The sequence below is a fragment of the Apteryx mantelli genome, chromosome 1 (genome assembly GCF_036417845.1).
Source record: "Apteryx mantelli isolate bAptMan1 chromosome 1, bAptMan1.hap1, whole genome shotgun sequence".
Classification (NCBI taxonomy): Eukaryota; Metazoa; Chordata; class Aves; order Apterygiformes; family Apterygidae; genus Apteryx; species Apteryx mantelli.
Genome location: NC_089978.1, coordinates 197425165 through 197449646, shown reverse-complemented (window position 1 = coordinate 197449646; position 24482 = coordinate 197425165). Strand labels below are relative to the sequence as shown.

Genomic DNA, 24482 nt, shown 5'->3' with positions numbered 1-24482 from the left:
TTGACATTGTTATAAACAACTGAAAGCATCCTCCAATGAGAAATGTTGGGCAACTTGTATATTGGGGACTGTCACCACTCCATCGCTAAAAAAAAAAAAAAAAAGTAAAAAAAAAGGCTCCTTTTTAGAATGAGAAAGTGTGTGTGGAGGGGGAGAGATAAGTGAAGACAGGAGAACCTTGGAAAGTGGCAAAGAAGGACAGTGGTGGGGAAACCCGTAGCAGCCAGGAGGCGCAGTGCAGTGTTGCGGCAGGAGCTGGCCAGGCTCAGGCAGCAGTACAGCTGTTTGCAGAGCGCAGTCCTCCATCTAAAAGGCCCCAACTCTTAGAGAGGCAGGACTTGGTGACCTAGGTATGACACTAGACTAGTATGTGTGTATGTTCATTTGGAGCTAACTCAAGCATGTGCCATGCTCTACTCTTAGTGTCAGCATGCCCTAATAAACCACTTTCGATTTCTGGTTTGTTAAAAAGTTCCACACATTTTTATTTTTTTTTCCAGATGAGGACCTGTTACCAATGAAAAATGAATTTGTTCCCTACCAATTTGATGACTATTATTTACTCTGTCTATAACCGAATATGAAAAAACTGAGGATGGAATTCAGTTTCAGAGTGACATCTGCTTTTAACAGTTTAGATTATATTGGGGATGTTCTTTTGAAACATACCTGGTCATCCCCACTCAGAGTGCTTTGGTTCGCACGATGGATCAGTCTCTGAGCAAGCAAATTGAATTACTTTTGGATGAAGCTAAACCAGAAGGTGCCATCTGCCCACTAGAGAGCATTTAGTCTACTGACTAAGACTAGAGCTAACCTGAAATAAAAGCCTTGAAATACATATTGTTTTTATGCCAGGTCCTCAGCATCAACTTTTTTGCTCTATAGATCTTTTCTTATTGCATTTCAGTACTTGCTGTAGCTGTATTCTCATTATACTTGCTGGCAGCTCAGCTAAATATCTTCCTTAACTGTCTTCTAGCCTCTCCAGGGCTCCATTGTGTAGTGCTTAAGGAGAGTTTAGATTTCTAGTTTAAATATATACACTGAAATTTAAGGGTCTCAGCCTAGAGCTGAATCCCATCCTAGACAAGAAGTGTGTTTGCTTGCTTACTCTCCATGTTAGGTTGTGGTGGAAGAGTTGAGGTCTGCTTCACTCTCCCTATCAATTTGCAGACTAGCAAGAGGATTCAGAAGACATAAAAATCGTAAGTTTGGTGATATTAAGAGGTTCTGTGCTACTTGGTAAATCTTAACCATTATATTTATTAATTTTTTTTCAATTAGCTTTTCAGGAGTAAGTCAAGCTTATTACATGTAGCACTAGAATGGTTGTTAATGGATTTGTCAGAGATATTAATTATAAATGACAAAACTCCTAGTACCAGTTATAAAGAATTGTGTACAAGCTGTATTACATAAAATCAAATGTAAATATGTACCATATTATTAATGAATAAAAACATTTGCAAATGAATAGCTTGAAGTCTAGCAGTGGCATGCTTAATTTATAAAGCTGTTTTATATGACACCACTGAAAAATAAGATGGGACAATAGCATGATGAGCTACCTCATTTTTTTCTTTTTGAGTGAAAAGTAGCTTCTTATCCATTCAAGTACAGTCACTCATAACTATTGAATTGTCTGAAGAAGCTTTTGAAATGCAAGTAATAATCTTTTGCATAGAGGAAGGCATAAGTGACACAGCTATCTTACTCAGAAGATAGATATCACTCAAATTTCCTTATGCTCTTGCTAGACTGGGAATTTTCCCTACTGAATTATCTAGTCCCCAAAGTGGGAGTCAGTGTCCATCTAAATGTTACATGTTTCAGGGACCAGTTATATAGAGTTTAGGGAGAGCACTGATTTGCTTGGTCAGGACTTCTGGTGTATGTTGCCCTGAAAACAAATCTGGGTTTCGGTAGAATCTTTTGTAGTGAGGTTGCTGCTGTTCAATAACAGAATTGTGGGTTCTGTGAGGTCTAAGCGACATGAGCAGTGCCCCTATTGTTGGTAGAGTCAATAAATAGCTAAGGGGAGTAATTACTACCCCAGTAGAAAGCTGAAATGTTTTTATTAAATGGAGGTCATATATAGCCTCTTTGAAAATAATTTCCAGGGCTTTTTTTCCCCCTCTCTCTCTTTCGGGATCCTTACGCTCCTGTTTTGTGTCTGTAGCATTAGACTCAATCTATACAAATGAATAATTTCCTTCAAATCTGCTGTAGCAAATAATTCAGAAAGCAGATCGTTCTGATAAAGTGACCATGCAAAAAAGCTGGAAGTTAGTTGGATTTCAATAAACTTCTTATTTTTTGCATAGCATGCTTTCAGATCTGAGGGTGAGAAGCATTATGTAATGCTGTGCAACTGCCAATTTTTTTAAAAACTTTTGCTGGAATTTCAAGTGATTGCCAATCACTTAAAATCACTGGATTTTTTAGCCAGATTTCTGTTGTAATACTGAGAAAAATCTCTGAGTTGCTATTCTGTAATGTTATATTTGCATCAGTTTCTGTGAGCCGTGTTGTGAGCTTTCCTAGCTTTCATTTAGAATTTGATAATTGCTACAATAGCTTGTCATAACCATGTACTTCATTGATGTCTTAGGTACATTTGATCCAGGAATACCGAATTAGTAAAAAGTATACATTTGATGTTAACCCCTGTCACTGCTCCCCACCTGTACTGTGGGTTGTATCCAGTGTTTTCTGTATGTTAAAGAGAAAAAAAAAAGATACAATTCAAGAATTCCAGTTGCTGTCTGCATTTGCAGAATCTACTTAACCTTTCTAGTGTTGTCACTTCAGATTCAGTAGATATTTAAATTCTGATTGATTAGTCATTCATAATCACTGACTTCTTTGCTTACAAAGTTGTTTTTTATGAATTTTATTGAATTTAGAATAAAAACAAGTAGAATGAGCTTGAATGGAGTGTGATATCAAGGTTACTGTTCTTCTGACTGTCACTTAGTTTTGCATACTGTCTAATATCAACAGCTTTACTTCGTATTAGGACAGCTATGAATAACTTACTGTGCCATTCTTACCTGTTTTTTATATAAGTAGAACAGTGTTCCTTAGTGTTTCAGTTTTTCAGCTTCTTTCCATACTTTGCAATAGTTAACATCATTAAAATGTATAGATATTTCAGGGGAAAAAAACAAATAAATACAGAAATTAGCACATTTTTGATGTACTCAAATGTAAATAAATAATGGGAAGCAATAAATAGTTAAGAAAAAATGCTAAGATTTACAAGACCAGATTTAACTTCATTAACTTAAATGATCATTTCACATGTTTTTAAATGGAAAAATAAGTAAATAAATATTTACTTATTTTAAACAAAAGCTTTTGGCTCTTCAGCCGAGTTTGTAATAGAGGTAGTCATAAAAGTTGTACCTTGAAGCAGTAAAAAGGTTTGACTTCATTCTACTCTCCCACATCCTCCTTTCTGCAGAAATCATAATTCAGTCATCAAAATTCCCTTCAAGAACATATTTTTCACACAACTGCTGAGCCTGGGATATTTTCTTCAAATAATGTTCACCTTCTCTTAGATCAAATGGGAAAACAAAATTGTTTTTCCTATTACACTGACTTTTACACTGAATAAATAAAAATAATTGTAAAAATAATATGGTTAAAATACTAAGGAAAATAGAAGTTACGAACTTACTTGGTAGCAAGTTCAATAAACAGTCTCTTATCACTCTGTTAAAAAATGAAAGAGTACAAAATTTGAAATTTATGTGGAATACTGAAATAGTATTCTGTTAAACCTCAAATATTTGCTTTAATCCAGGATGTTCTTGTCATTTATGCTCACAGTCAAACTAGGCCCAGAGACACAGACAGACCTAATGGAAGGGCCCTGCATGATCCATCATCTGCTCTCCAGTTTAAGCTTGGCCTCTTTTGGAGACATGACAGTTTTGTTCTCTTGTTTTCTGGTAATCTGGATCTGCAAGGGTCTTGTGAGCCACCAGATTGTGTGATGACACTGTACTCTCTGTCGTTGCTTACATACTAGCAGCGGGGAGCTTTAACCTGTTGCTACATGTGGTAAGATTGATTGTATAGGATGGTGTAATTGATCCTTAAGCACTGGATAGTGTATTTTTAATTATTCCTTTTTTATTAGATCTTGAAAGAAAGAAATGCTTAATTTTCAAGACAGCCTTGGTTCAATGCGTTCTACTGGATTTAGCAGAGGAGTGTCACAAGGAAAATGGTATTATATATTGGCCTGTCTCACAGAATAGTAGTCTTACTTAAAAAGCTTAGTTTGATGTAATCAGCCATTTTCCAGACAAACTACTTCTGTATTCTTTAGCTGAAGATCTCATCTAATTAAAGAGAACCAATTTTTCCCAATTTTCATTACTAATCATTTTAAGATTGGTCTTTAATGCAGAGCAATTCATGTATCCTTAAACCTTAGCTGCATACTAAATGTGGTGGGTCAGATAAGCATCTGGCGTTGTGCCAGCAGTTGCCTGCAGCAGGACAGAGTGAGCCCTCCAGGAGGGCTCCCATGTCCAGCTCTGTCCTGGGAGAACGTTTGTTCCCAAGAGAAGGTAAGTTGTGCCTGACCTTACCCAGATACGCTACTTCCTCTTTGCCAGTTCAGCCACACTGAGGTGAAACCACACTTCATCTACGCTTTTTCCACCTCTCTCACAATTCAGCAGGTGAAAAATGACTTAGGCTCTTTTATGTTGAGACCCAGCTGTCTTGTTGAGGTGAAGTAATGCTGCCTTCCCCCTTTACCTCCCTGATTGAAATCAGAGGTTGAGTCATGACTGTTCCCTCTGTTTTCCTCTATATATTGGAAGTTCAATAAATAGGATATGCCTTAATCTGAGCTGTTGGCCAGTATTTGGGCCAAAGAGTGAAATATCATCTTATTTAGAAGATACAGCCACACAGTTTTCTTTCCCTATGCCTAGTCCTGTGGAAACTCATGGGACCGAAGAGCAAATTTCCTTGCATTTTCTAAGCCAGTCTGTCAGTCCAGTTTTATGCTTCATGGAGAAATGTTTTCAACTGCTGTTTTCATAAAGAAATAATGCTTCTTCTATTTAGTCGAGTATTAAAAAATCAATGGAATGCTAGCTGTACTTCTAAGTCACTGACTGCCATGGAAAACTGGTGGCCAGTACCTTTCTTTCATTTTGGTTAGATGCAAAGCTATATATTTGCATAGTGTTTTATTAACTTTAAGAAGTAAAGTATGTGATTCATTTCTGTTTTGTTTTTAACTACATTACTTGAGATAAAGTAAAAACATAGTGCATGTTTGTCACAGTGAACTTTATTTTTGTTTTCTATCTAAGCTGGATAATGCAGATGAACAAGCAGCCCAGATCAGACGTGAACTAGATGGACGTCTACAACTGGCAGAACTAATGGCAAAGGTAAGCGGCTGCTTTCATGTACCAAAAGTGTATCCTCGTATCAGAGTGAGTGGGAGGGTACAAATATGTGTTTCTAGCTTCTGATTCTAAAACTAAGCAAAAGATCTTTTGAAAGCATAACAGTTTGGAAGATACATTTCTTTCTGACTCTGAAGTATATATATGCCAATAGGGGTAAGTAGAAAGTAGACCTTTGAAAAGGCACTCTTTATAACCCTGTGCCTAGGGTTGTAAATGTTTATATCTTATAAAAAAAATTATATCTTACTACATGTTGTATGCAATATACTTTTCAAGTATATATAATATACTTTATATAGTCTAAGTCTCAGTTGTTAATGGCTATATTAGCATTGCAGGTAACAAAGCTTTCGAGTGAGTCTTACAGATGAAATTAATGGTGATTAGGTAAATTAGAAATTATTTTTGTAAATTTTAGAAAGCCAAATATATGTGTCTCTCCTACAGCTTGTATCTTATTTTAATGAACAAGATTATGTCCTCCTGTATTAAGTATCACAGATGGAATTGTTATCATCCCCAGCCATGTCTTATTAAATTTGGGGGCAAGAATCCTTTTTCGCGGAAAGTCAATGAGTCTCAAGTTTCTTCAATCTTCTGTGAAGCCTGTGGTTATAATCAAAGTTACCCAATAATCCTCTGTTAGCTCTATTCCCTTTTTGCCTTTAGCTGCAAAAGTTATCAAATATTACAAGCATACATATATAAATATATAGTATGTCTACATGTACATAGGCTTTTTAAAGAAAATTGTCTTTATTCTTTCTTTACCAGAATCATCACTTGAAAATTCTCACTGTTCACACAGTGTCAATTGCAAATTTTGCACAAAATAAGGAACTCCATGTCTTACATGTTATATGCAAGTTAGAAATCAGAATGTTCATATATATCTTTTAAACTATTTAAAATGTAGAAATTTTTGTGGGGGACTTTGATTGCTTTTATTGCTAGTCCTAATTCTAGCAGCTGTGAGAATTTTGAAGGTAATTCAAGCCTAAAGAATCAATAGCTTTAAAATGAACTATGAAATTCTCTCTTCTCAAAACTCAAAAACAAAGAAAAATCTTTTTGTTACTGGGTTACATATTCTATCATCTTTCCTGATAAGGAAGCTGGCTTTCAATGATTACCTCCCTTTAAGAGAATTGTTAAACTGAAGTCTCAAAAGATCAGCACATCTAAAGAGAGAACTCTGCATTTAGTATTTTTTAAGATCTCATTCATGGTTCCTATAATACATTACTTGCTGGCTTTGAGATAAAAGTTGTTAATTATATAACAGAAGTTTATTTGGGGAAGAAAAAAAATAGCCTACCTATCGGAGGCAAGAATCTTAGAAATATGTTGATTTAAGATAGTGTAAAATCATTGGAAATTTGACTATCTGTTTCTTCATCTGACTAAATTTAAAATAATTGAAATCGAAGCATAAATGACCTAATGGGATTTTCTACCTATTATAATTGGTGGTATGCTGTTCTAAGATATTTTTTCTGTGATCTTTTGAAGAGACTGGCCAGTGCTGTTTGTCTTTGGGAACTGCACCAGAAAATCCATTTTAGCACCTTCAGATCTAAAGGCGTGTGTGTTTATCTGCTGGATCAGCTTCTCACACCTTTCCCTAGGGTTTTTGTTTTAGGATATGTTGCAACATGTTGCAATTGCAGCCCCAAAAGTCCCAGTGTTGTCCTGGAGGATGTGTTCTTCTTCAGAAAGTTTGGGCTTTTCAGATCAACATAATTGCATTCCTGTGCATCTGGACTAAAAAATACCATTGTGAAAGAAAACATTCTATTCTGGTTATTGTGCCCTTAAGTTATTTCCAATATTACATAGCATAGCAATTTGTACAAAGTTGACTGTCTTAAAAAATAAAGGGGAGGGGGGAGAGAGTCTCCGAGTCTTTATAGAAGATTCTCACCTTATTTTCTGGAGAGAGAGACATGGCTAATGCTAGAGAGCTCCAGCTGTGAACCAAACATTCAGGTTTTACAGGTTTCAAGTAAAGGCCTCCATTTATTCTGACGCTGCAGCGTATCTTCCATTAGTGCTGCCTTAAATCATGGAAGATTATAGTCATAAAAATTATGCAGCAAAAGACACTGTAAAAAGCTTCCTCAACTTTTACTTTGGAGCAATGGAGGTGGGAAGCCTCCTAAAAAGAGGAAAAGGTCTTTTAATAGTATAATTAAGTCTGTCATCTCTTTCTTCCATTTTGACATAGTATTATTTGAATGGTCCCCACTGGACAAGGTATAGCTTGAAAAACACTGTAAAAGTTTTTTGGCTAGAGCACTCTGAGCCTTTCCTCATGTTTTTGGTGTTTGACTAGAAATAACGTATTTTTTTCCTTTTCAATTTGTAATATACTGGCTCTGTAATGCTATAATGAATCAGACTGCTAGACTCATTGAAAATGTTTTGGGTCACAGTTAGCTTGCCTGATCATCATTATCCAAACAAAACTGACCGTAAAGGATTTAATATAAACATCTTAAGATATTCCTCATGACAGTTAATAATAAAAATTGGGCAGTTTAGGAGAGAGAAGCTTACCTTTACAGACTATAAGTGGGGAGTAGCATTCCATATTTATATATACAATATATATTTTAGAATAATTTATATTTTTGCTTAATCATGAGTGACGTTATTCTCTCAAGTAGTCTTATATTCAACATGAGGGAAAAAAATGGGCATATAATTTGTCTTTGTGTGTGTTCACATGTGTATTACATGTACTTATTTGTGCCCACTTTTGTTATAAACACAGTATTTAAACACTATCATCAAACTACTACACTGGAAAAAAAGTGAACTTTAAGTTCTTGCTAACATTTTTGTTTAAAATAATTCTTTGTATAGTAAATTCAGCATTACTTTCTAAATGAATTATTATTAAAATTATTACTATTATAAATTAAATTATAAATTAAATTTATTAAAAATAAATGGTGATAGGAATTTAATGTTGTGGCTGTAATTTAACTATTTAATGTTAAAAGCATGAAAATGATTGACTTTTGGTGGCAGGGGAAATGGATAAAGTAACAAAATCATTATTGGACAATTCATTTTGTCAACTTATAAAATATTTGAAGGTAAAATTAAAGGTATACTTAAAACTTTTGTAGGGGGAATATGCAATATGTGCACAAATATTTGGCCTAGATTTAAGGTTGAATGAATCTGGGGGAAAGAGATTCCTTACTTTATTTTTCTGAAATGTTCAAAAAGATACTCAGTCCAGTATATTTGAAGAATATGATGGAAATCTCAAGTCAAATTGCATTTCTTCTAGCCAAAATTATCTGTGTAATATGACAGGATTGGCATTTCCTTACTGTTTTGAAGAGCTAAAAAATAGACACTGGAATTAAGATTTTTATTTTTATAAACTATCTCTAAGTGAGAGCAAATTAATAGAATGTATAATGTGGCATTACTAGTGATTTTTTGTCCCTAACTTTTAAAATATATCTTCCAAGGAAAGAAAATTCCCCAAATTTGTAACAAGAGAAATGGAGAACATGTACATAGAAGAGTTGCGGTCTTCAGTGAATTTGCTCATGGCAAATCTGGAAAGTCTTCCAGTGTCTAAAGGTGGGCCAGAATTTAAACTGCAGAAGTTGAAGCGATCACAGAATTCTGCTTTCTTGGACATAGGAGATGAAAATGAGATTCAGCTATCAAAGTCTGATGTCGTCCTCTCATTCACATTAGAGGTAATCACACATTTCACCTAACATTTGTTGGCAGTTTATATGACTAGGATACCTATTTCTTGATACTTTTTTGTCATTAATCTTTCCTTGATTTTGTGATTACTTCTATCATTTTAATATTTTATGTTAAACAAGTAAATTATGCTCTATCTCTTTGGTAATTAGGCGTTAGAGTGCAAATATATGACAGATTTTCCTCTTGCCCTAGTAGTTGCTTTTGGGTTCAAACAACAATGTGGGCAGGTGAATTTCCCACACAACTGTTGTAACTCTAAACAAATTTCAATGCATTAACCTTGTGTTTACTGGAATTAAGCAGGAAAACCAACCTATAGGGGATCAGTCCCAATCCATATAGAGCTCAACTGATTTCACGAGGAAACCACAAAATACAGCTAGTTGCTCACACATATCTGATTATAGAATCATAGCTTAGGTCTAGTTCTGAAAATGTTCATATCAGGAAATACTGATCCTGAGGAATAGTAAAATCAAGATATTGCCAGAGTGGGTATTTGTCAGTCGGAGGGTACAATATTTGTGTTATGCACTTGAAGAAGCTTCAGTTTATTTAAGACAATGGATAATGCTACAGAATACATATATTATTTTCTACCCAGTTTATAACCAAAAAAAGTTACGTATATCTTTCAAACAATGTATTTTATTAAATGAAGAGAGCATCTGTTTTTTTAATGTTTTAATTTTGAAAGTTCAGATCATTTTTTTTCCTTTGACATCAATGTACACTTATAAATGACAAAAATACCAAGTACTACTATAGTAAGGGCATTTGACTTGCAGACATAAATTGGACAGTTGAAGAAGTTTAAATCTTCTATGTAAGTGTAATAGATAATTGGTATCTGCTACTGTATACAATTTTAATATTACTAGCTAATAATGCAAAAGCCGAACATCAATTTTCAAAGAGTAGTACAATCCATCATTCTGTGCACCAAAAAGTATTAGTTCCTCAAACATGCAAAACTGGAGTGTCTTAGTGCTGAAGTGTATGAAACAAAGAAGAACTTTTATAGCTTCTATGCTAAATCCTGTGCATCTCCATCACATGTGCCTTGTCTACCTACAGTTGAATGCAGAGTCAGGAATGATACCATAAATAACCATAACAAAGAATAGTTTTGAAGTACCTAAAAAGTAATGAATGCTTATGCCCTGCCATGTATTTCAATTAAAAGAATTTTTGTTATTATATTTAATGTGGTGGAGAAAAACAAACCAAAGAAAAACAAACCAAAGAACAATGAAAAATAAGTCATCAGAATTTGTCATGTATAGGGCGATTTGTGCTTTCTTGATGTGTGTCGGACATCACAATGTGTTTACCTCCACCATGCCCAAGTAGCATCCTATAGTGTAAGACACCATAATCGCTGAAATGTCCCATTTTTAAAAAGGAAAATAAAGCCTAAAATCAGATTCAAGTGATTATTCAGTTCTGTTGCAATTTTTGTTGGCTTGCTCTCTATGCTGCAACATATCTGTGCCTTGTTGGAAAGCTTTGCACAATGGAAATGGATTGTGCGCAATAAGATGTCAAATCTATGCAGCTTTCAGGCAATTATAATACTTCCATATCTCTTCCCACCCCAATTCTATCATGTCAGTCATTTGCAATAGGTTTGATTATCTCATCTCTCATGCTGGGTAGAAACTAACGTTTTTCTGGGAACAAAGAAAACACTAATGCCTAGTTTTGTCTCCCCCCTAGCCCCCACTACTTTGCAGTGCTGTCTGGTGCTCCGTACATAATTTAGTTATGTGATATAATAGCTGTGTTCATCTGTCTTTCTTCTTCCTTTCCTTAGTGTTCACGTTGTAGCTGCACTCAGGTTAAAAACAATTTTGTGTTTAGTTTTCTGGGTTTTAGCAGACTACAGTCCTTCTGAAATAAGGACTTAATCATTGAGTTACTTGCTCACTGTGTAAGCTAACACTTCTTTTATTTATATTTATTTCTTGTTTTCGATCCCATCAAAAGTAGATTCTAGGCAGTGCTGTCTTGTGTTTTCTAAGAACGATATTAATCTTTTGGGGAAATATATTTTCCTTTGGAATATCTACCTGCATCTACTCAAAACTAGTGCAAATGAATACCAGAAAAATTAATATCAGTCAGCTGTGGTGACTAAATGAAAATCATTGCTCAGGCTAGAATTCCTTTTTGCCTTGGATTACAAAATGTTACACCCCAGCGTTTGAAGGTTGGAAGAAGGTGGTTTTTCACTGCAGACTATTTTTTGGTATGGCTGATGTAATCAATGGCAGCTTTAATATTTTTTGTCAGGTGAGGATCTCAAGAGAAAATTTTGTAGAGGACACGTGTGTGCATGTTTGCATTGCATGCACACGTATAATACAACAGAGTTTTATGAGAATATATACACAAATAAGAACAATGTTAGTTATCCATTATCAAGATAATCCTAACAAGACTAAAGCATTTAATTAATACTAAACTATTTAATTTAGTTTATATGTTGGAAAACAGAAAAGGTGGCCATAATCTTGTAAAGGATCTTGTAGCTTTCTCCTGTGCACCCCTAAACTACTGCATGCTTATCTCATGAGCATGGTGATAATTAGAAAAATACCTTCTGAGAGTTGCTGCACAGGTATGTGAATGAACAGGAACTCTGTGGCATTTTTAAACATTAATCCCCCAAAATAAAATGGGACTACTGCATGTCATTATTAAGGCAGAACAGCAAAGGATGTTAGTAATGTTTATAAAGTTCTGGTGGGAATGGACCTCACTGTCTCTAGGATAGGAGCCACTCTCGTATGTAATCACTGCAAGCAACAATGACTACTTTTGAAAGTTGGATATTTCATCAGAAAGCCTATTTTCAGACCTTTATAAAATAAATAAAATATCATAGTAGTAGCAGAAGATATCTTTTTACTCAGTTATGTTCTTAAGGTGTTGGAAAGTTTGAGAAAGAAATAGACAAACAATATTTAGAAAGCTGTTTATCAGCTAATGAGCTAGTTAATCAGCTGGTGAGAGTTTCCTTTGTAATGAAATGCATTTTTTTCAATGACTAGAATCCAGAAATGCTAGCAAAGACAAATGTGCTATCCAATTAAATTGAAAACTCGAGGGGAAAAATATCAGCATAAACATGAATAAACATGAAGTCTGCATTCAGCAAGGATAATCATTTGACATGTAGAATGGCAGTATAGGAAGTATGAGCTAGAAGGAGCTCTACTGCAGTCTTTCAGTGATCATTGATCACTTTTATAACTATTTGAAATCTTAGATCACAAAAGATGGAAAAGAACAGAGATGGTTACATCATTGTCCCTGAATTGCTGTTATTATTTACAAAGAATAATAGGTGATGTTGATAATTTATGGGTAATTTAAAAATGCTCTAAATGGCCAGTGACTATCATCTCACTATAATGTTATACAATGTGGGCAATTTTGCAAGGCATCTAACCATTACTGTGGCGCTAGGTAGGACTAGGTGCTTGCTGACTTAAGAAACTGATTACTTCTAATGAGACCAAAAGTAGTCATTATTTTTGTCACCTTTAAATCAAACAAGTATTCTGTCTTTCATGTTTAGTTCAGCTTTTCTGCAGATTAAATGGACTACATTTTTCCTAGATTCTTCCCATAGGCCCAAATGAGGCTGAAAAGGAAAGCAGCTTTTCCAAAACAAGCTGGAAAACCTGACTTTCTTTTCAAATCTTCTCTGAATTAGAAACATCTGAAGTGTAAAAATTGCAATAATTTCACACTGTGTCAAACTGCAATGTTTATAAAAGACAGAGAGCACTTGAAGTTAGACTGCATTTGGCTCTTTTGAGATATAATTGAGTAGCTCAGAGGAGCTGAAAAACTATGGGATCTGCCAAGCTCAAAATTTCCCTAGTGAGGAAATTTCTCAGCCACGACACAGCTGCGAGAGGTGGCTTTTTTCCCTCTTCTCTTCCCCCTCACCCCCATATGCGCACTGAACTTGACTGCAAGGAGTGTGGTGGGAGAAGGAAAAGGGGTGGGCAGTGGGGAAGAAATTACAGCAGCAGATGGCAAGGCTCTGACCTGCCTTTTGCTCAGGACAACACAAATCGTTTCTGAGATTTAAAAGTTGCAATCTCTACCTCACAGCACCAATTTTTTGAGTGCATTCAGACCCATCAACATCCAGATACTGAGTTCACTGAGCATAGGAGAGAGACATTCATTTATAACAGGGAAGAGTGTTCATCAAATAACATAAGATCTGAGAAAATTGTATAATTGTGTATTTTCTTGACAAATTATTATATCTCTCAGAACCTGTCTGAGAGTTTTGACAAATTAAGTATATTAAGACTTTTAGACTGAAGTATCTATTCTTCACATGTCATAAAATGCCTGTTGGAACTATTAGCATTTGAATTGGAGTGAGTTTTCAGATGTTGTCTAAGTAGAAACAGAGCATAATTTTTCATTCTTAGTGTATGTTGCTGAAATTAGAAAAAGAAGGCAAAATTAAAATTCTTCTGTGTCTGTGAAGAGTAATGTGAGTGGGGTTTTTTTTATTCTTTCTCTTGTGTGGAGCTTAATACTGCAATATCTGTGCTATGTAATGTTTTCTGAAATGAGATGGATAAGCTATTTGCTTTCTTTTCTGCAGATTGTTATAATGGAAGTGCAAGGTTTAAAGTCAGTAGCTCCCAATCGGATTGTTTACTGCACAATGGAAGTGGAGGGTGGGGAGAAGCTTCAGACAGACCAAGCAGAAGCTTCCAGGCCACAGTAAGCTATTCTGTCACTTTATACAGGCACCTTTTTATTTTGTATCATGGGAGAATCTAATTTAATATCTGTACAGTTCTTACAGTTAATTTAGGACTAAGGTATAGGAAGTTTGTCTTGGGATGTTACCTTAAATTCTTGCTGGGAAATGGAAACAGAAATTATAGTTAGTTATGATGAGTTAAGTATGATGTGTGAATGATGTCCACATAAATGCCATTGAATGTATATGCGAAGAAAGGAGTTAGAGACTGCGGCATTGTGTTTTTTTCTGAATCCTCTGAAAATACAAACCTTTCAACAGATGTTAGCCTGAGGTGATTTTATGTATTGCAGGTTAACGTGAAGGTGGCCTCATGGAGTGTAACATGTACAATTGGTGAAAAATCAATGCTCAGTAATCAATCTTGACAAAATTTACTCAGCTGCTGAGCCTGTTTCATTTTAAATTATAGGATCCACTTCTTTCAATTAATTTTTGAGGGACACAGTCAGCAAACTGACTCAGAGGGGAAAACATCATGTCATCTGTGGTTGAACCAGTCAGAGTGGCACAAATGAAGAAAATTAAGTGGTTTTTTTTTTAGTTGATTTGTTTGACCTACACGCTGACTTCAGACACTTTTCTCTCTGTTATAATGTCATTTGGAATCTTTTGTAGATAACTTTCCAGACAGCATGTTAGGGTTTTTTACTGGCACCATAGTGTGCCTGATGAAAAACAATTTAAAAATTGCAGTTGCTATGATATCTGAAAAAACGTCTTAAACTGAGTTGGGAGCTAGCTAGCTGAGTTAGCTTCTATTACATTCAGAACACAAATACCGACTTCTGTTAGGTAAAAGAATAAGCAGAGTTTTATGTGCCTCTTTTATGTGTGGGTACGGAGGGGAGGGCAGGAAGTCCTGATGTGGTAAACTTTCTCCACTCATATAGGAGATTGCCTTGACAAGTAAGCCAGCAGTCAGCTATAATAACATATTCAGACCAGCCTTGCAGATTTCTAAGTAGGTGGGACAAGCTGTAAAATTGATTTATCACAGTCCCTGGCTGTGTTCCTTCTGGGCATTGGAATGCTCCATCTTAAAATTTGCATGTTGTACCTGAAACATATGAACAGAGATTTCGAGAAAAACTTCTGAAAGCAATGACAACATAAAAGACACACACTTTGAAAATACATGTGTGAATATAAAAAACACATTACAGTAAGATCATAATTGGGTATGCAGCATTCACTGCTCATCTTTTGACCTGTCAGGGCATTCTTGGGTGGCTCAGGATCCCATGCAAGTTGCAGGGCCTCGTCTTGGAGGGCACTCCTGCAAGTCTTGCTTTCTCTTCAAGCTTAGAGTTGCTCTCGTGCTGTTCTCTGCAGTCATTGCCAATAACCTTTGCCACAATCAAGATTCCCTTTCTTCTGAAGCAGTATCTCTTTTTTCCTCCCCCTTGAACTTGTTATTTTCTGTTTTAAAGGCTTGATTAACCTCTGGTATTATTGGTATTGGTCTGCAAATCTCCTTCTCTCTAAATCAACTAGAATAAACAGATTCTTGGATCTCAGTCAAAATCATTTTCCTTCCAGTAAATGGTTCTTAGATGTTAAGGATTTCTTTGTTTATGTGTAGCTATTTCCAGATACGGTGGGCAAAACGTGGGCAAACGATCTTTGTCAGTTCGTGGTTGACTTATTACATACTGAGGGCTGCAGTTTAAGGTAAAGGTCATAAAACCAGTCAGAATGTATCTACTGTGTATTGATACATCCCATAAAAGCTAATGACAGGTGAGTTGATTTTCATACCTATCAAAGTAGAAGCTTTATGAAAAGGAAGTGTCACAGTAGGTGAAATCAAGACAAGAGCAACCAGAATATTTGTAGGAAAAGGGGTATATAAGTGGTGTTGTATGAATAAAATTCATATGTATTTGTATGAAAAAATATGCATTATTTGAAAGGGGATGATTGAGAGATGCCTGAACTGTACACTGAAAGTACAGGAAGGGGAGTTACCAGTGCTGTAAACCTGCTCTTCTGCAAAACAGGGTGACTTGGAAGGGCACAGCTGATAGAGATGTCTCTAAAATCTCTTCGGTTTTTGTGCTCTTCTGAATCATGCTATGTTCCATTTGTGGCAAGTGCAATTATGAGACATGGGTGTATGGTATGATTATGAGCATATATATAGATGTAGTTTGAGGCAACGGAGGAAAATGTTCAATTAGACAAGCATGAAATTAGCAAATTATGGGCAAACAGTAAAGAAGATGGAGGAAGCTGCCCATGGAATGGAAGATCCTTTATTCCTCACAGTCTAATTTTTATGTTAGAGCCAAATCAGGTCCTCTTGATGGTAGCAGTACTGCTTTTTTGGGTTGGTGACAGAGAGAATTGGGAGGGCTTGGTAGAGTTTTATCAGATAATTGTATTGGTGAAGAAAGTCTAGAACATATTATTATGAGTTGGGAGGATTCACGAAGTTTCAGGAGACTGTAAGGTCTCTCTCTGTCTCTCTCTGTCTCTGTTTCCCCTGTCCCAGCAAGTTTCCAGTCCTTCTAAAATTTTTATTTTATGATCAATACATCCATCATCTCAAGCAGTTGTCTACCTCCACTTGCCCCCCTGCCTTTTCCAGCACCCATCACTATTTTCTGATATGAATCTCCCAGGGTGATGGGAAGGGTCAGTAATTGGATCTAGGAAGTATGGGAAGTGGCTTTCTGCTCCTGTTAGTAGTGGCGTTGCTGCTGGGAAGAGAGCTGCCTCCTTGTGCCTTCAGTCCTTTGGCAGTAATGGACAAAGTCATGAAGTAGAGGCCAAAAACCAGTGAGGCCGGAACAGTCAGTCCATCTCTTCTCTGATACAGGCAAAAACAAGTTGTCTGCCACCCTAGCCTAGTGCCTACTTTGCCTGCTGCTGGAGCTGGCTTCTTACTAGGATAATTTTCTGTACTCACTTTCTGGTATCAAGGACACTAATCTAATGAGGCTGCAGAAGGAAACACAAAACTCATTGTAAAAAAAAAAAAAAAGAAAATTTGAGAATTAAGAATGTAGCTCAGTTCAACTCTTTAAATCACTAGCAGGAATAAATCTTAAATAAATGAGAACGTAATTTCAGATTTTATGTAGGACATGCAGCTAGAAAAGGGTAACAAAGCTCTCATACTAAGAGTAGAATGAAGCAGAGATGAAAAATCAATGACTACCATCAGCCTGGGGAAACTGCTAGCAAGAGCTCCAAATCACGTGCTTGTCAGAGGCATTTTCTGTAGTTGGCTTTATAGTTTTGAACCAATAGATATATTTGTTAAGAGAAGCAGAACAGAAAAGTATTTATGCCTATTATTTTCATCTGTGAAGCTCAGTGTGTGAAGTTCAATGCTACTACTCGGTCAGAAGTTTCAAAAGCTTTGACAGTGAGAAGTAGAAAAGTGGTTATTCAGACTAATGCTTTAAAATGGAGTGCAAGCCAATGTGACCTTAGTGTGGAGATTAATGGAAGAGTAATTCAAGTAGAGACTTAATTCAGGATTCATCCACTATTCCAAAATACTGAATATTTTACTCAATGATTTTTATTAATATGCATTTAAGTTTTCCTTTGAGTCTCCAAATGCTTCCATGAGAGTAATGAGGGAATTAGGAAAGCTTTTCCTTCTCAGAGGAGAAGTCAGTCCAGTCAGAGTCCAAGAGAAGAGAATACACTTTTATTCTGGTATCTTAGCATTAAGAAATAGTTTGTGATTTCTTATTGCTTTTAACCCTGTCCGTTTTCTGTCTATTTGAAAAATAATCTTATGAGTTTATATTGAAGTGCTTCATACAATTGTATTCTTCCTTAACAATCTCAGTAAAGCTCTGCTTATAGGTATGTTACTGAGTATTTAATGGTCATTCTAAAATACAAATGCTATAAAACAATATAGTTCGACTGAGGTGAAGTCTTGCAGTTTTACAAAAGGATCAATTATACAGCTTCTCATGCAAAACCTATTAAAATTTTATTACTGCCTCTGAAATGTTTCTTTATTCCTTCCAACTGTTTCCTGCCTTTTAGCCCTGCAGAAAAGCCCTCCAGCATAGACTGTGACCTTTTCTGCTAGAGATCAGTAAGCCTTTAGAGGAACCCCTTCAGTTGTATGAAGCTTTGCGTAACTTTGCTGTAACACCGCAGGGGGTCATCTTGCAAAATCCAGTGCTAATTTCATTTTTCAAATATTACTGATGTTGCTTATTTTTTAGTCCTGTGGAGGCTGATGTCCACATATTTTCTTATCATTAATTTCATTCATTCTGATGTTTAATAATGTGGATCCACATCTTTTGGATATGTACAGTCATGCCTTAAAGATAAAACTAGATGATTGGCTTTTGGGAATATGTTATCTTTTAAGTATATTTAATACTAGAAGTGATATTCTATTGTCAGATACGTATGAAATGTAAAAAGATCATATCTTATATAACGAGAAAATTTTAATGCAACCAGCATATTCTTCATGTAAACAAGACAAATCAGATGATCATTTCTGCCTGCAGTGATATATAAACCTTATAAAAAGGTGTATTATGTATTAGAAGCATACAAAGAATGGATGATTAAATATCTGACCAGAGGGGGCAGGGAATCTCAGTCAAGACCTCACAAATAAAGTTAATACTGCTTGCTTTATTTTTATTCAGTACTCTACCATCATTAATTCCATACACTATCTGAAGGGTGGCAGTCAGTACTTGTGGATACATAATTAAGGATTATTTGGCAAAAATTTTATATAAGAGTTAAAAAAAGAAATAGCCTAAAGTTTTTAATTTAGAACTTCCTGAGATGACATGCTTGCTCATGGGGAAAAAAAATATATATTTTTTTAATATAATGTTTTGATAATATTCCCTAAGATGGAATTTCTGGAGACAAAAGAAGTAGACAGCATTAATAACCTGTGACAATAATGTTCCAAGCATAGGTTAGTTTTATTTCTTCAACACGATCCCTGCAGCTTTTTATTTTTAATTAAGAGAAACATAGAGATGATAATACCCGCAGCTGTCATCTAACTTGTGTGCTTGCAAGACAGGTATACAGCATGTAAGGAAAAGGAAAGGCACACCTATATTTTGTTTCACCTGTTATTGATCTGTGTCTCATTCAGCTACACAAACGAGATTAATTTCAGTCAGTAAGAGTTCAGCTGTCCCATTACTCTTCATTAATCATTCCTTGTACTGTTCACATGTGGAGGAACCTATGCTATTTCTCAGGACTCCTTTACTCTTGCACCGGAGGAAACGCAGAATGTAAAAGTTGTGCCTGCCTCATATTGCTTCAAGTCTAAAGATAAGACTGGAGACTGAAGATAGGAAGAAACTAGGAACAGAGAAACACAAATAAATTGTTAGACAAGATTTACTAATCCGATAGGCAGTAGTCATAATGGTCTGTTGCTGGCAACCCACCTAACTCACACCTAAGGGTGTGTTTGTTTTTCAGGTGGTTTTTTGGGGGGGTGCCTGTTTGTTAAAATGAGTATCCTTGCACATGAGATTTTTAAAGAGGGATAATGAGCTTGCAGTTTTATAGTGCCTGATCTAACTGTGCCTAGCTTGTTTTCATACACTTTCTGTTATATCTTCTGAGGACAAATTCTATTTAGGATTTAGCTTCTAAAACAGTTTCTTTTACTTTATGGGTTTCACCTATTCTTTTGGCTGTTACCTATGGAAGTTGTTTAATTACAGGTACGGGCAGTGAGGTGATCCAGAGGTGATCTTGCAGATGATCCCCAAGTGGAATTGTTCAGCATGCTATGGTGCAGAACCTCTTGGCATCCAAACTTATTTTCATTAAGGCATAGATATATTTTATGCATCATTTTAGGAAATTCACAGAAGTGATGCTGTATCTAAAAGAACCACTGAGCAGTGCTTCTGGTAAGGTTATTTCAAAGGCTAACACCTTAGAGACATAATTTATGTTATCCAGGTAAAGATGAAATAGGATATACAGTTGTTCCAGTAATCTCAGCATTTCTGAGCTGGCCTCTTCATGTTTCTACCTGAGGAATTCTCCTTTCTTTCTCTGTTTCTGGCACTGTTGTTGCTCTAGAAGCAGCTTTCATCAGCACAACTTTTCCAAGCAGGGGTACAGAGAGCAATGAGGTGCCAACTCTTTTCTGTGTTTTCTGCACTTGTCTCCTGTTTGAAACTTCACTGACATGAGAGTAGAATTTCTTGCTTCTAACTTTCAAATTATATGAAGTAGGAATGTACATTTGAACTTGTTCAAATTCACCTGCTTAATTCACCAGCTCAGATTAGACGTCTACAGAAGACACAAACAAATTGTACCCTAAACATATGATTTTCTTTCCACTGGTTGTAAATGGAATGCAGATGACTAACTCAGGTGCAATGTCTGTGTTGTAGGCATCTAAACTGGGTGAGATGAATCTCACCCATTACTAATTCAAAACATCTCCAATGTTTATTATTAAATTTTAATAACTGCTTTTGGCTGTAAAATGATCTTTGAACCCTTTTCCTCATGGTTAATCAGAAAAAAGAAAAGGGCGTTTTAAAGTGCTCTGCTCTGCATTTTGTTTTCTCCAGAGAAGGACTGAATTTCCTATTCATGTTAGTTCTTCCAAGTTCTCAGCTTTTCTGAAATAATTGCACTCCATGAGGCTCTGCTTCCCTGGAGTTTTGCTCCTGTGTCATAGTGCCCACAGGTTTTTACCATCTCCTTTTTTGCATGATCTTACATGTAGGAAATTAAGGCACAAAAAGATTTGGATGCTAAATTTTAGGTATTTTGCATTATACATCATTAAATTTATTCATTACACATCTCTAGGTCAATACAGTTGTCTGTGGGTTTCTGTAAATCAGACTTATCCATATTGGAAACTTCATCTGAAAATAGCTAAGGTCAAACAGTTGATTTGTAAAGGCTGCTTTAAGTGACTTTTCCAGCATTACACAGAAACTTTGTGGCACAAGCAGTCCAGTTCAACGGGGAGGAATTTGACAGATTTACTCAGCGACTTATCTATTGATTTCCTACTGATTCTTGGACACTGGTACAATGCAAATTTTCTTTAAATCCTTACTCAACCTATAAGTCATACTTCACTGATGCATTGCTGCAGAACAGTAAGGAAGGTGTAAGGTTATCTGTGTGTGGCCTGAATTCTTTGTCAATCTGAAATGAAGTATCACCTAATAAAATTAAGAAATGTGGAGTTAAGATGCTGCAGGGCAATGTTTTAAATTGAAGCCGTACTTGTTTCCACTGAACTAAAAATACCTCATTTTAAAGATACAGGAAAGCAGTGAAGTAAAATGACTAAAAATGAGTTCACACATTTACATATATTTATTATATTTGTCTGTAATATTGACTTACTTATAAAATAATTATAATTTATGTCACAAGTGAATGTTGATGTGAAAAATATAGAAAACATGGCCAAGGTGACCAGTATTTTTAAATAAATGTTTTGGAATTTTAGGAAAGTCAATGGGATAAAGATTATGACAGGAAACAAAGCATGTCTACTTTCATAAAATAGGTTTGCCTGAGTTGTATAATGATTGTTATTATTTGTTCCAAGATTCATCCTTATATCTTCAATAGATAAATTCCATCATGACTTTCATTTTGTCATATTTTAGAAAGTCATTCTTCTTTGCATTGTCCTGATTGGGGCAATTCACAAAGTAGGGATTGAAGAAATTACCTTTTAAAAATTAGATGCTGCGAACAGATACCATGTATGCCTGTCTAGTATCCAGCTGTGAAGAGGAAAAAGAAAATTGCCAGCAGGAAATTATCTGATGTTTTCTTGGCTTTACAAAGAAAAAGATGAAGAAGAAAAATACACACTCATTGCAGCCTGTGTTCTGGATTAATGATGGAAGAGTTTCACAAAAGGGATATGGATTCAGCTGAGAATTTTAATGACAATTTTATACAGTTATTCTTGACGTCTGATCAATTGCTTGCTCCTTTAGAGAAAGGAAATAATAGCTAATCAGCCTAAGTATAAAGAGCCATATGATATCCCCAAGAAAAAGATATGGAATTTCTAAAATAAATAAGTTTCTATGCTATGTTCTGTCATTGATTGCTATTTTATATTGTCTAAGAGATTTTCCCCCTCTCTTATTACAAAGAAATATTCATCTTCTACAGGCTTTAATATTAAAAGATAATTGAAACTTGACTGGATATTAACCTGAATAATCTGATCTAATTGGCCTTGTTTTGAGCAAGGGTTGAACTAGATGACCTCCAGAGGTTCCTTCCAACCTAAATTTTGCTATGATTCTACAGTTAACCCCCAAAATATTTTCTATATCCTATCTACATAAGAGATTTGTGAAAAACACTGTTGTGAGAAGGGAATATTTACAGATCTAGGCAACAAGTGTAGCATTGTGAATGGAATAATTGGGGTGAGAGTAGGAAGGAGATAAGTTGGTTGTAATCACTACTCTGTTTGGGTAGTGAGCAATAAAGATAATCCTTCTTCTGGCAGAGCATGTTATTTTTTTATTTTCTTCTCCGTAGTCTTTTTGATTGTTCTGGCTAATTCCTGGTGTTCCTCACTTTGCTTCTATGTTCTGGGCATGTTAATAAAGTGACTGAAGGCAATCAGAATTTCTGCCCCAGTGTGGTGGTTGCGCTTCTGAAGACTGGTGCTTTCGTACACTGTGTTCTGCTGCAGGACTTAGGCCTCAAACAGGAAGCTGGTAAGATGAGGCTTTTGTGATTAGTAGGTTCTCTGTTCAGAGTTTGAAGTCCCCGGTACATTAACCCTCCTCAGATAGGGTCGTTTCTGGACAGTGTGTAATTCCCTGAAATATTTCTTTTTTGATACAATAATAAATGTTGTGTCCTGTTTTTCTAATTGACAGATTACTTTGTCTTCCAACTGCTTTGTCCCAAACTATTTCACAACTTCCTGGTACAGGAGCTGCTTTAGAATGACCATCTACTCTTACAATATGTATTGTCATTACACGTTTCTTGTAAGACTGGTATTAGTTTTACATTTAATTTTACAGTGCATTTTGGAAACCTTGGGGCCTTAAAGATGCATGTCCCACTGTTAACTCTTTCACTATAGTAATCAAGGCTTAGAGAAGACTGTTTATCTACTGCTTAATGTACATGATATATCTGTTTCCATCTTCATTCCCACCTGATCCACTGCAAATGTGGCTAATATTTTGCAGATAGATGTAAGCTTTCTCTAACATTGTACTAAAGTATCTAAACGTGTGATACAGCTTTGAACTGGAAGACATTCAGCTATGAATAGTGGTGTTAGCCAAAGCCAATTAAATCCTGCTTAGAAGAAAAATGTCTTGAATCAAGCTAACTGTCATACTAATTTAGCTATATGGTGTCTGGCTGGGTCAAAGTGGAGGCAGAAGCAGCTTACATCTGCCTGCAAAGTATCATGTAGATACAGCCAGATGGTTGGAAGTCTGTCAAAAACGTTGGGGAGGGAAGGATTACCTCAAATTTTACCTTTGGCAGAATGGATTTGAAGTTTTTCGTTCAAAGCATTCTTCACCTGCCTTGCTTTTTGGTAAATGAACTGTTGAAACTTAATTGTTTATGAGCAACAGTTGATGTGAAAAACATTCCTTTAGCTTTCTCTTTGTTTTGACATGATCCGACTGTCCCGTGTTACATTTTCAAAATATACTGTTCTTAAATCTTGGTTGGAAGTGACTTTTCAAAAATTTGCTTAGATTTGTTGTAAACAAAACAATAAGATTATATTGGACATAATTTCTAAACATATGATCAGATGTAGTGTTTGGATCAGAGGAGATTTTATGTTTTTATTCAGTTTTGGTTTGTTGTTTTGAGTGAAGAGAAAGGTTGAGGAAAAGGGGTAAAAAGAAGGAAGTTTTTTTCTTTTGAGCCATCAGGTTAAGAACAGTTTGTGAATCTCAAATTGTGACACCCAAAAAACTATAGTTCACCACACTGAGTGGACTCTTCTTTGCTGTCACTGTGTTATTATGTGCATGAATCCTCAGAGGTAGATGTCAGGACATCCAGTCCTGTAAGAATACAAAATAGTCTACTGATCACATAAAGAAAGAAAATTTATAGATCATGAAATTTTTAAATAACCTCTTTGCATATAAAGTGTGAATCCACAGATTAATGTGTCTATTTAAAAGTAATACCAGCAGACTGAGAGTAGGAGGACAACAGAAACAGAGGCAGAGTAATGTGGACAGCTGATGAGAACAGTAGGAGTCAGAAAGAGAAGTAAAAGTAATTTCAGAATAAAAGAGAAGTGGTATAATAGATGGAATACTGAAGTTTTCTGATTTGATTGCTGGCTCTTCCCCTGATAGACTATGCAGGTTCAGATAGGTCATTCCATTTGTGATCTGTTTATGTTTTCCCACATCTTTAGAATGAGGTGACAACATCTTTCTGCTTCATAAAAGCACTGTCAGTTCACCAAAACTGGTAAAACATTTTGAAGA

The 24482-nt window shown here is 35.6% G+C and overlaps 1 protein-coding gene across 1 annotated transcript in view; it reads left to right on the top strand.

The window, feature by feature from the left end:
• CADPS2 (calcium dependent secretion activator 2) overlaps positions 1-24482 on the top strand; it is a 337763-nt gene that overhangs the window by 127735 nt on the left and 185546 nt on the right. The window contains exons 4-6 of the mRNA XM_067289963.1: positions 5349-5429; positions 8942-9178; positions 13837-13958. Of these exons, the coding sequence (XP_067146064.1) occupies positions 5349-5429; positions 8942-9178; positions 13837-13958 (440 nt within the window). The remainder of the gene's footprint in view (positions 1-5348; positions 5430-8941; positions 9179-13836; positions 13959-24482) is intronic.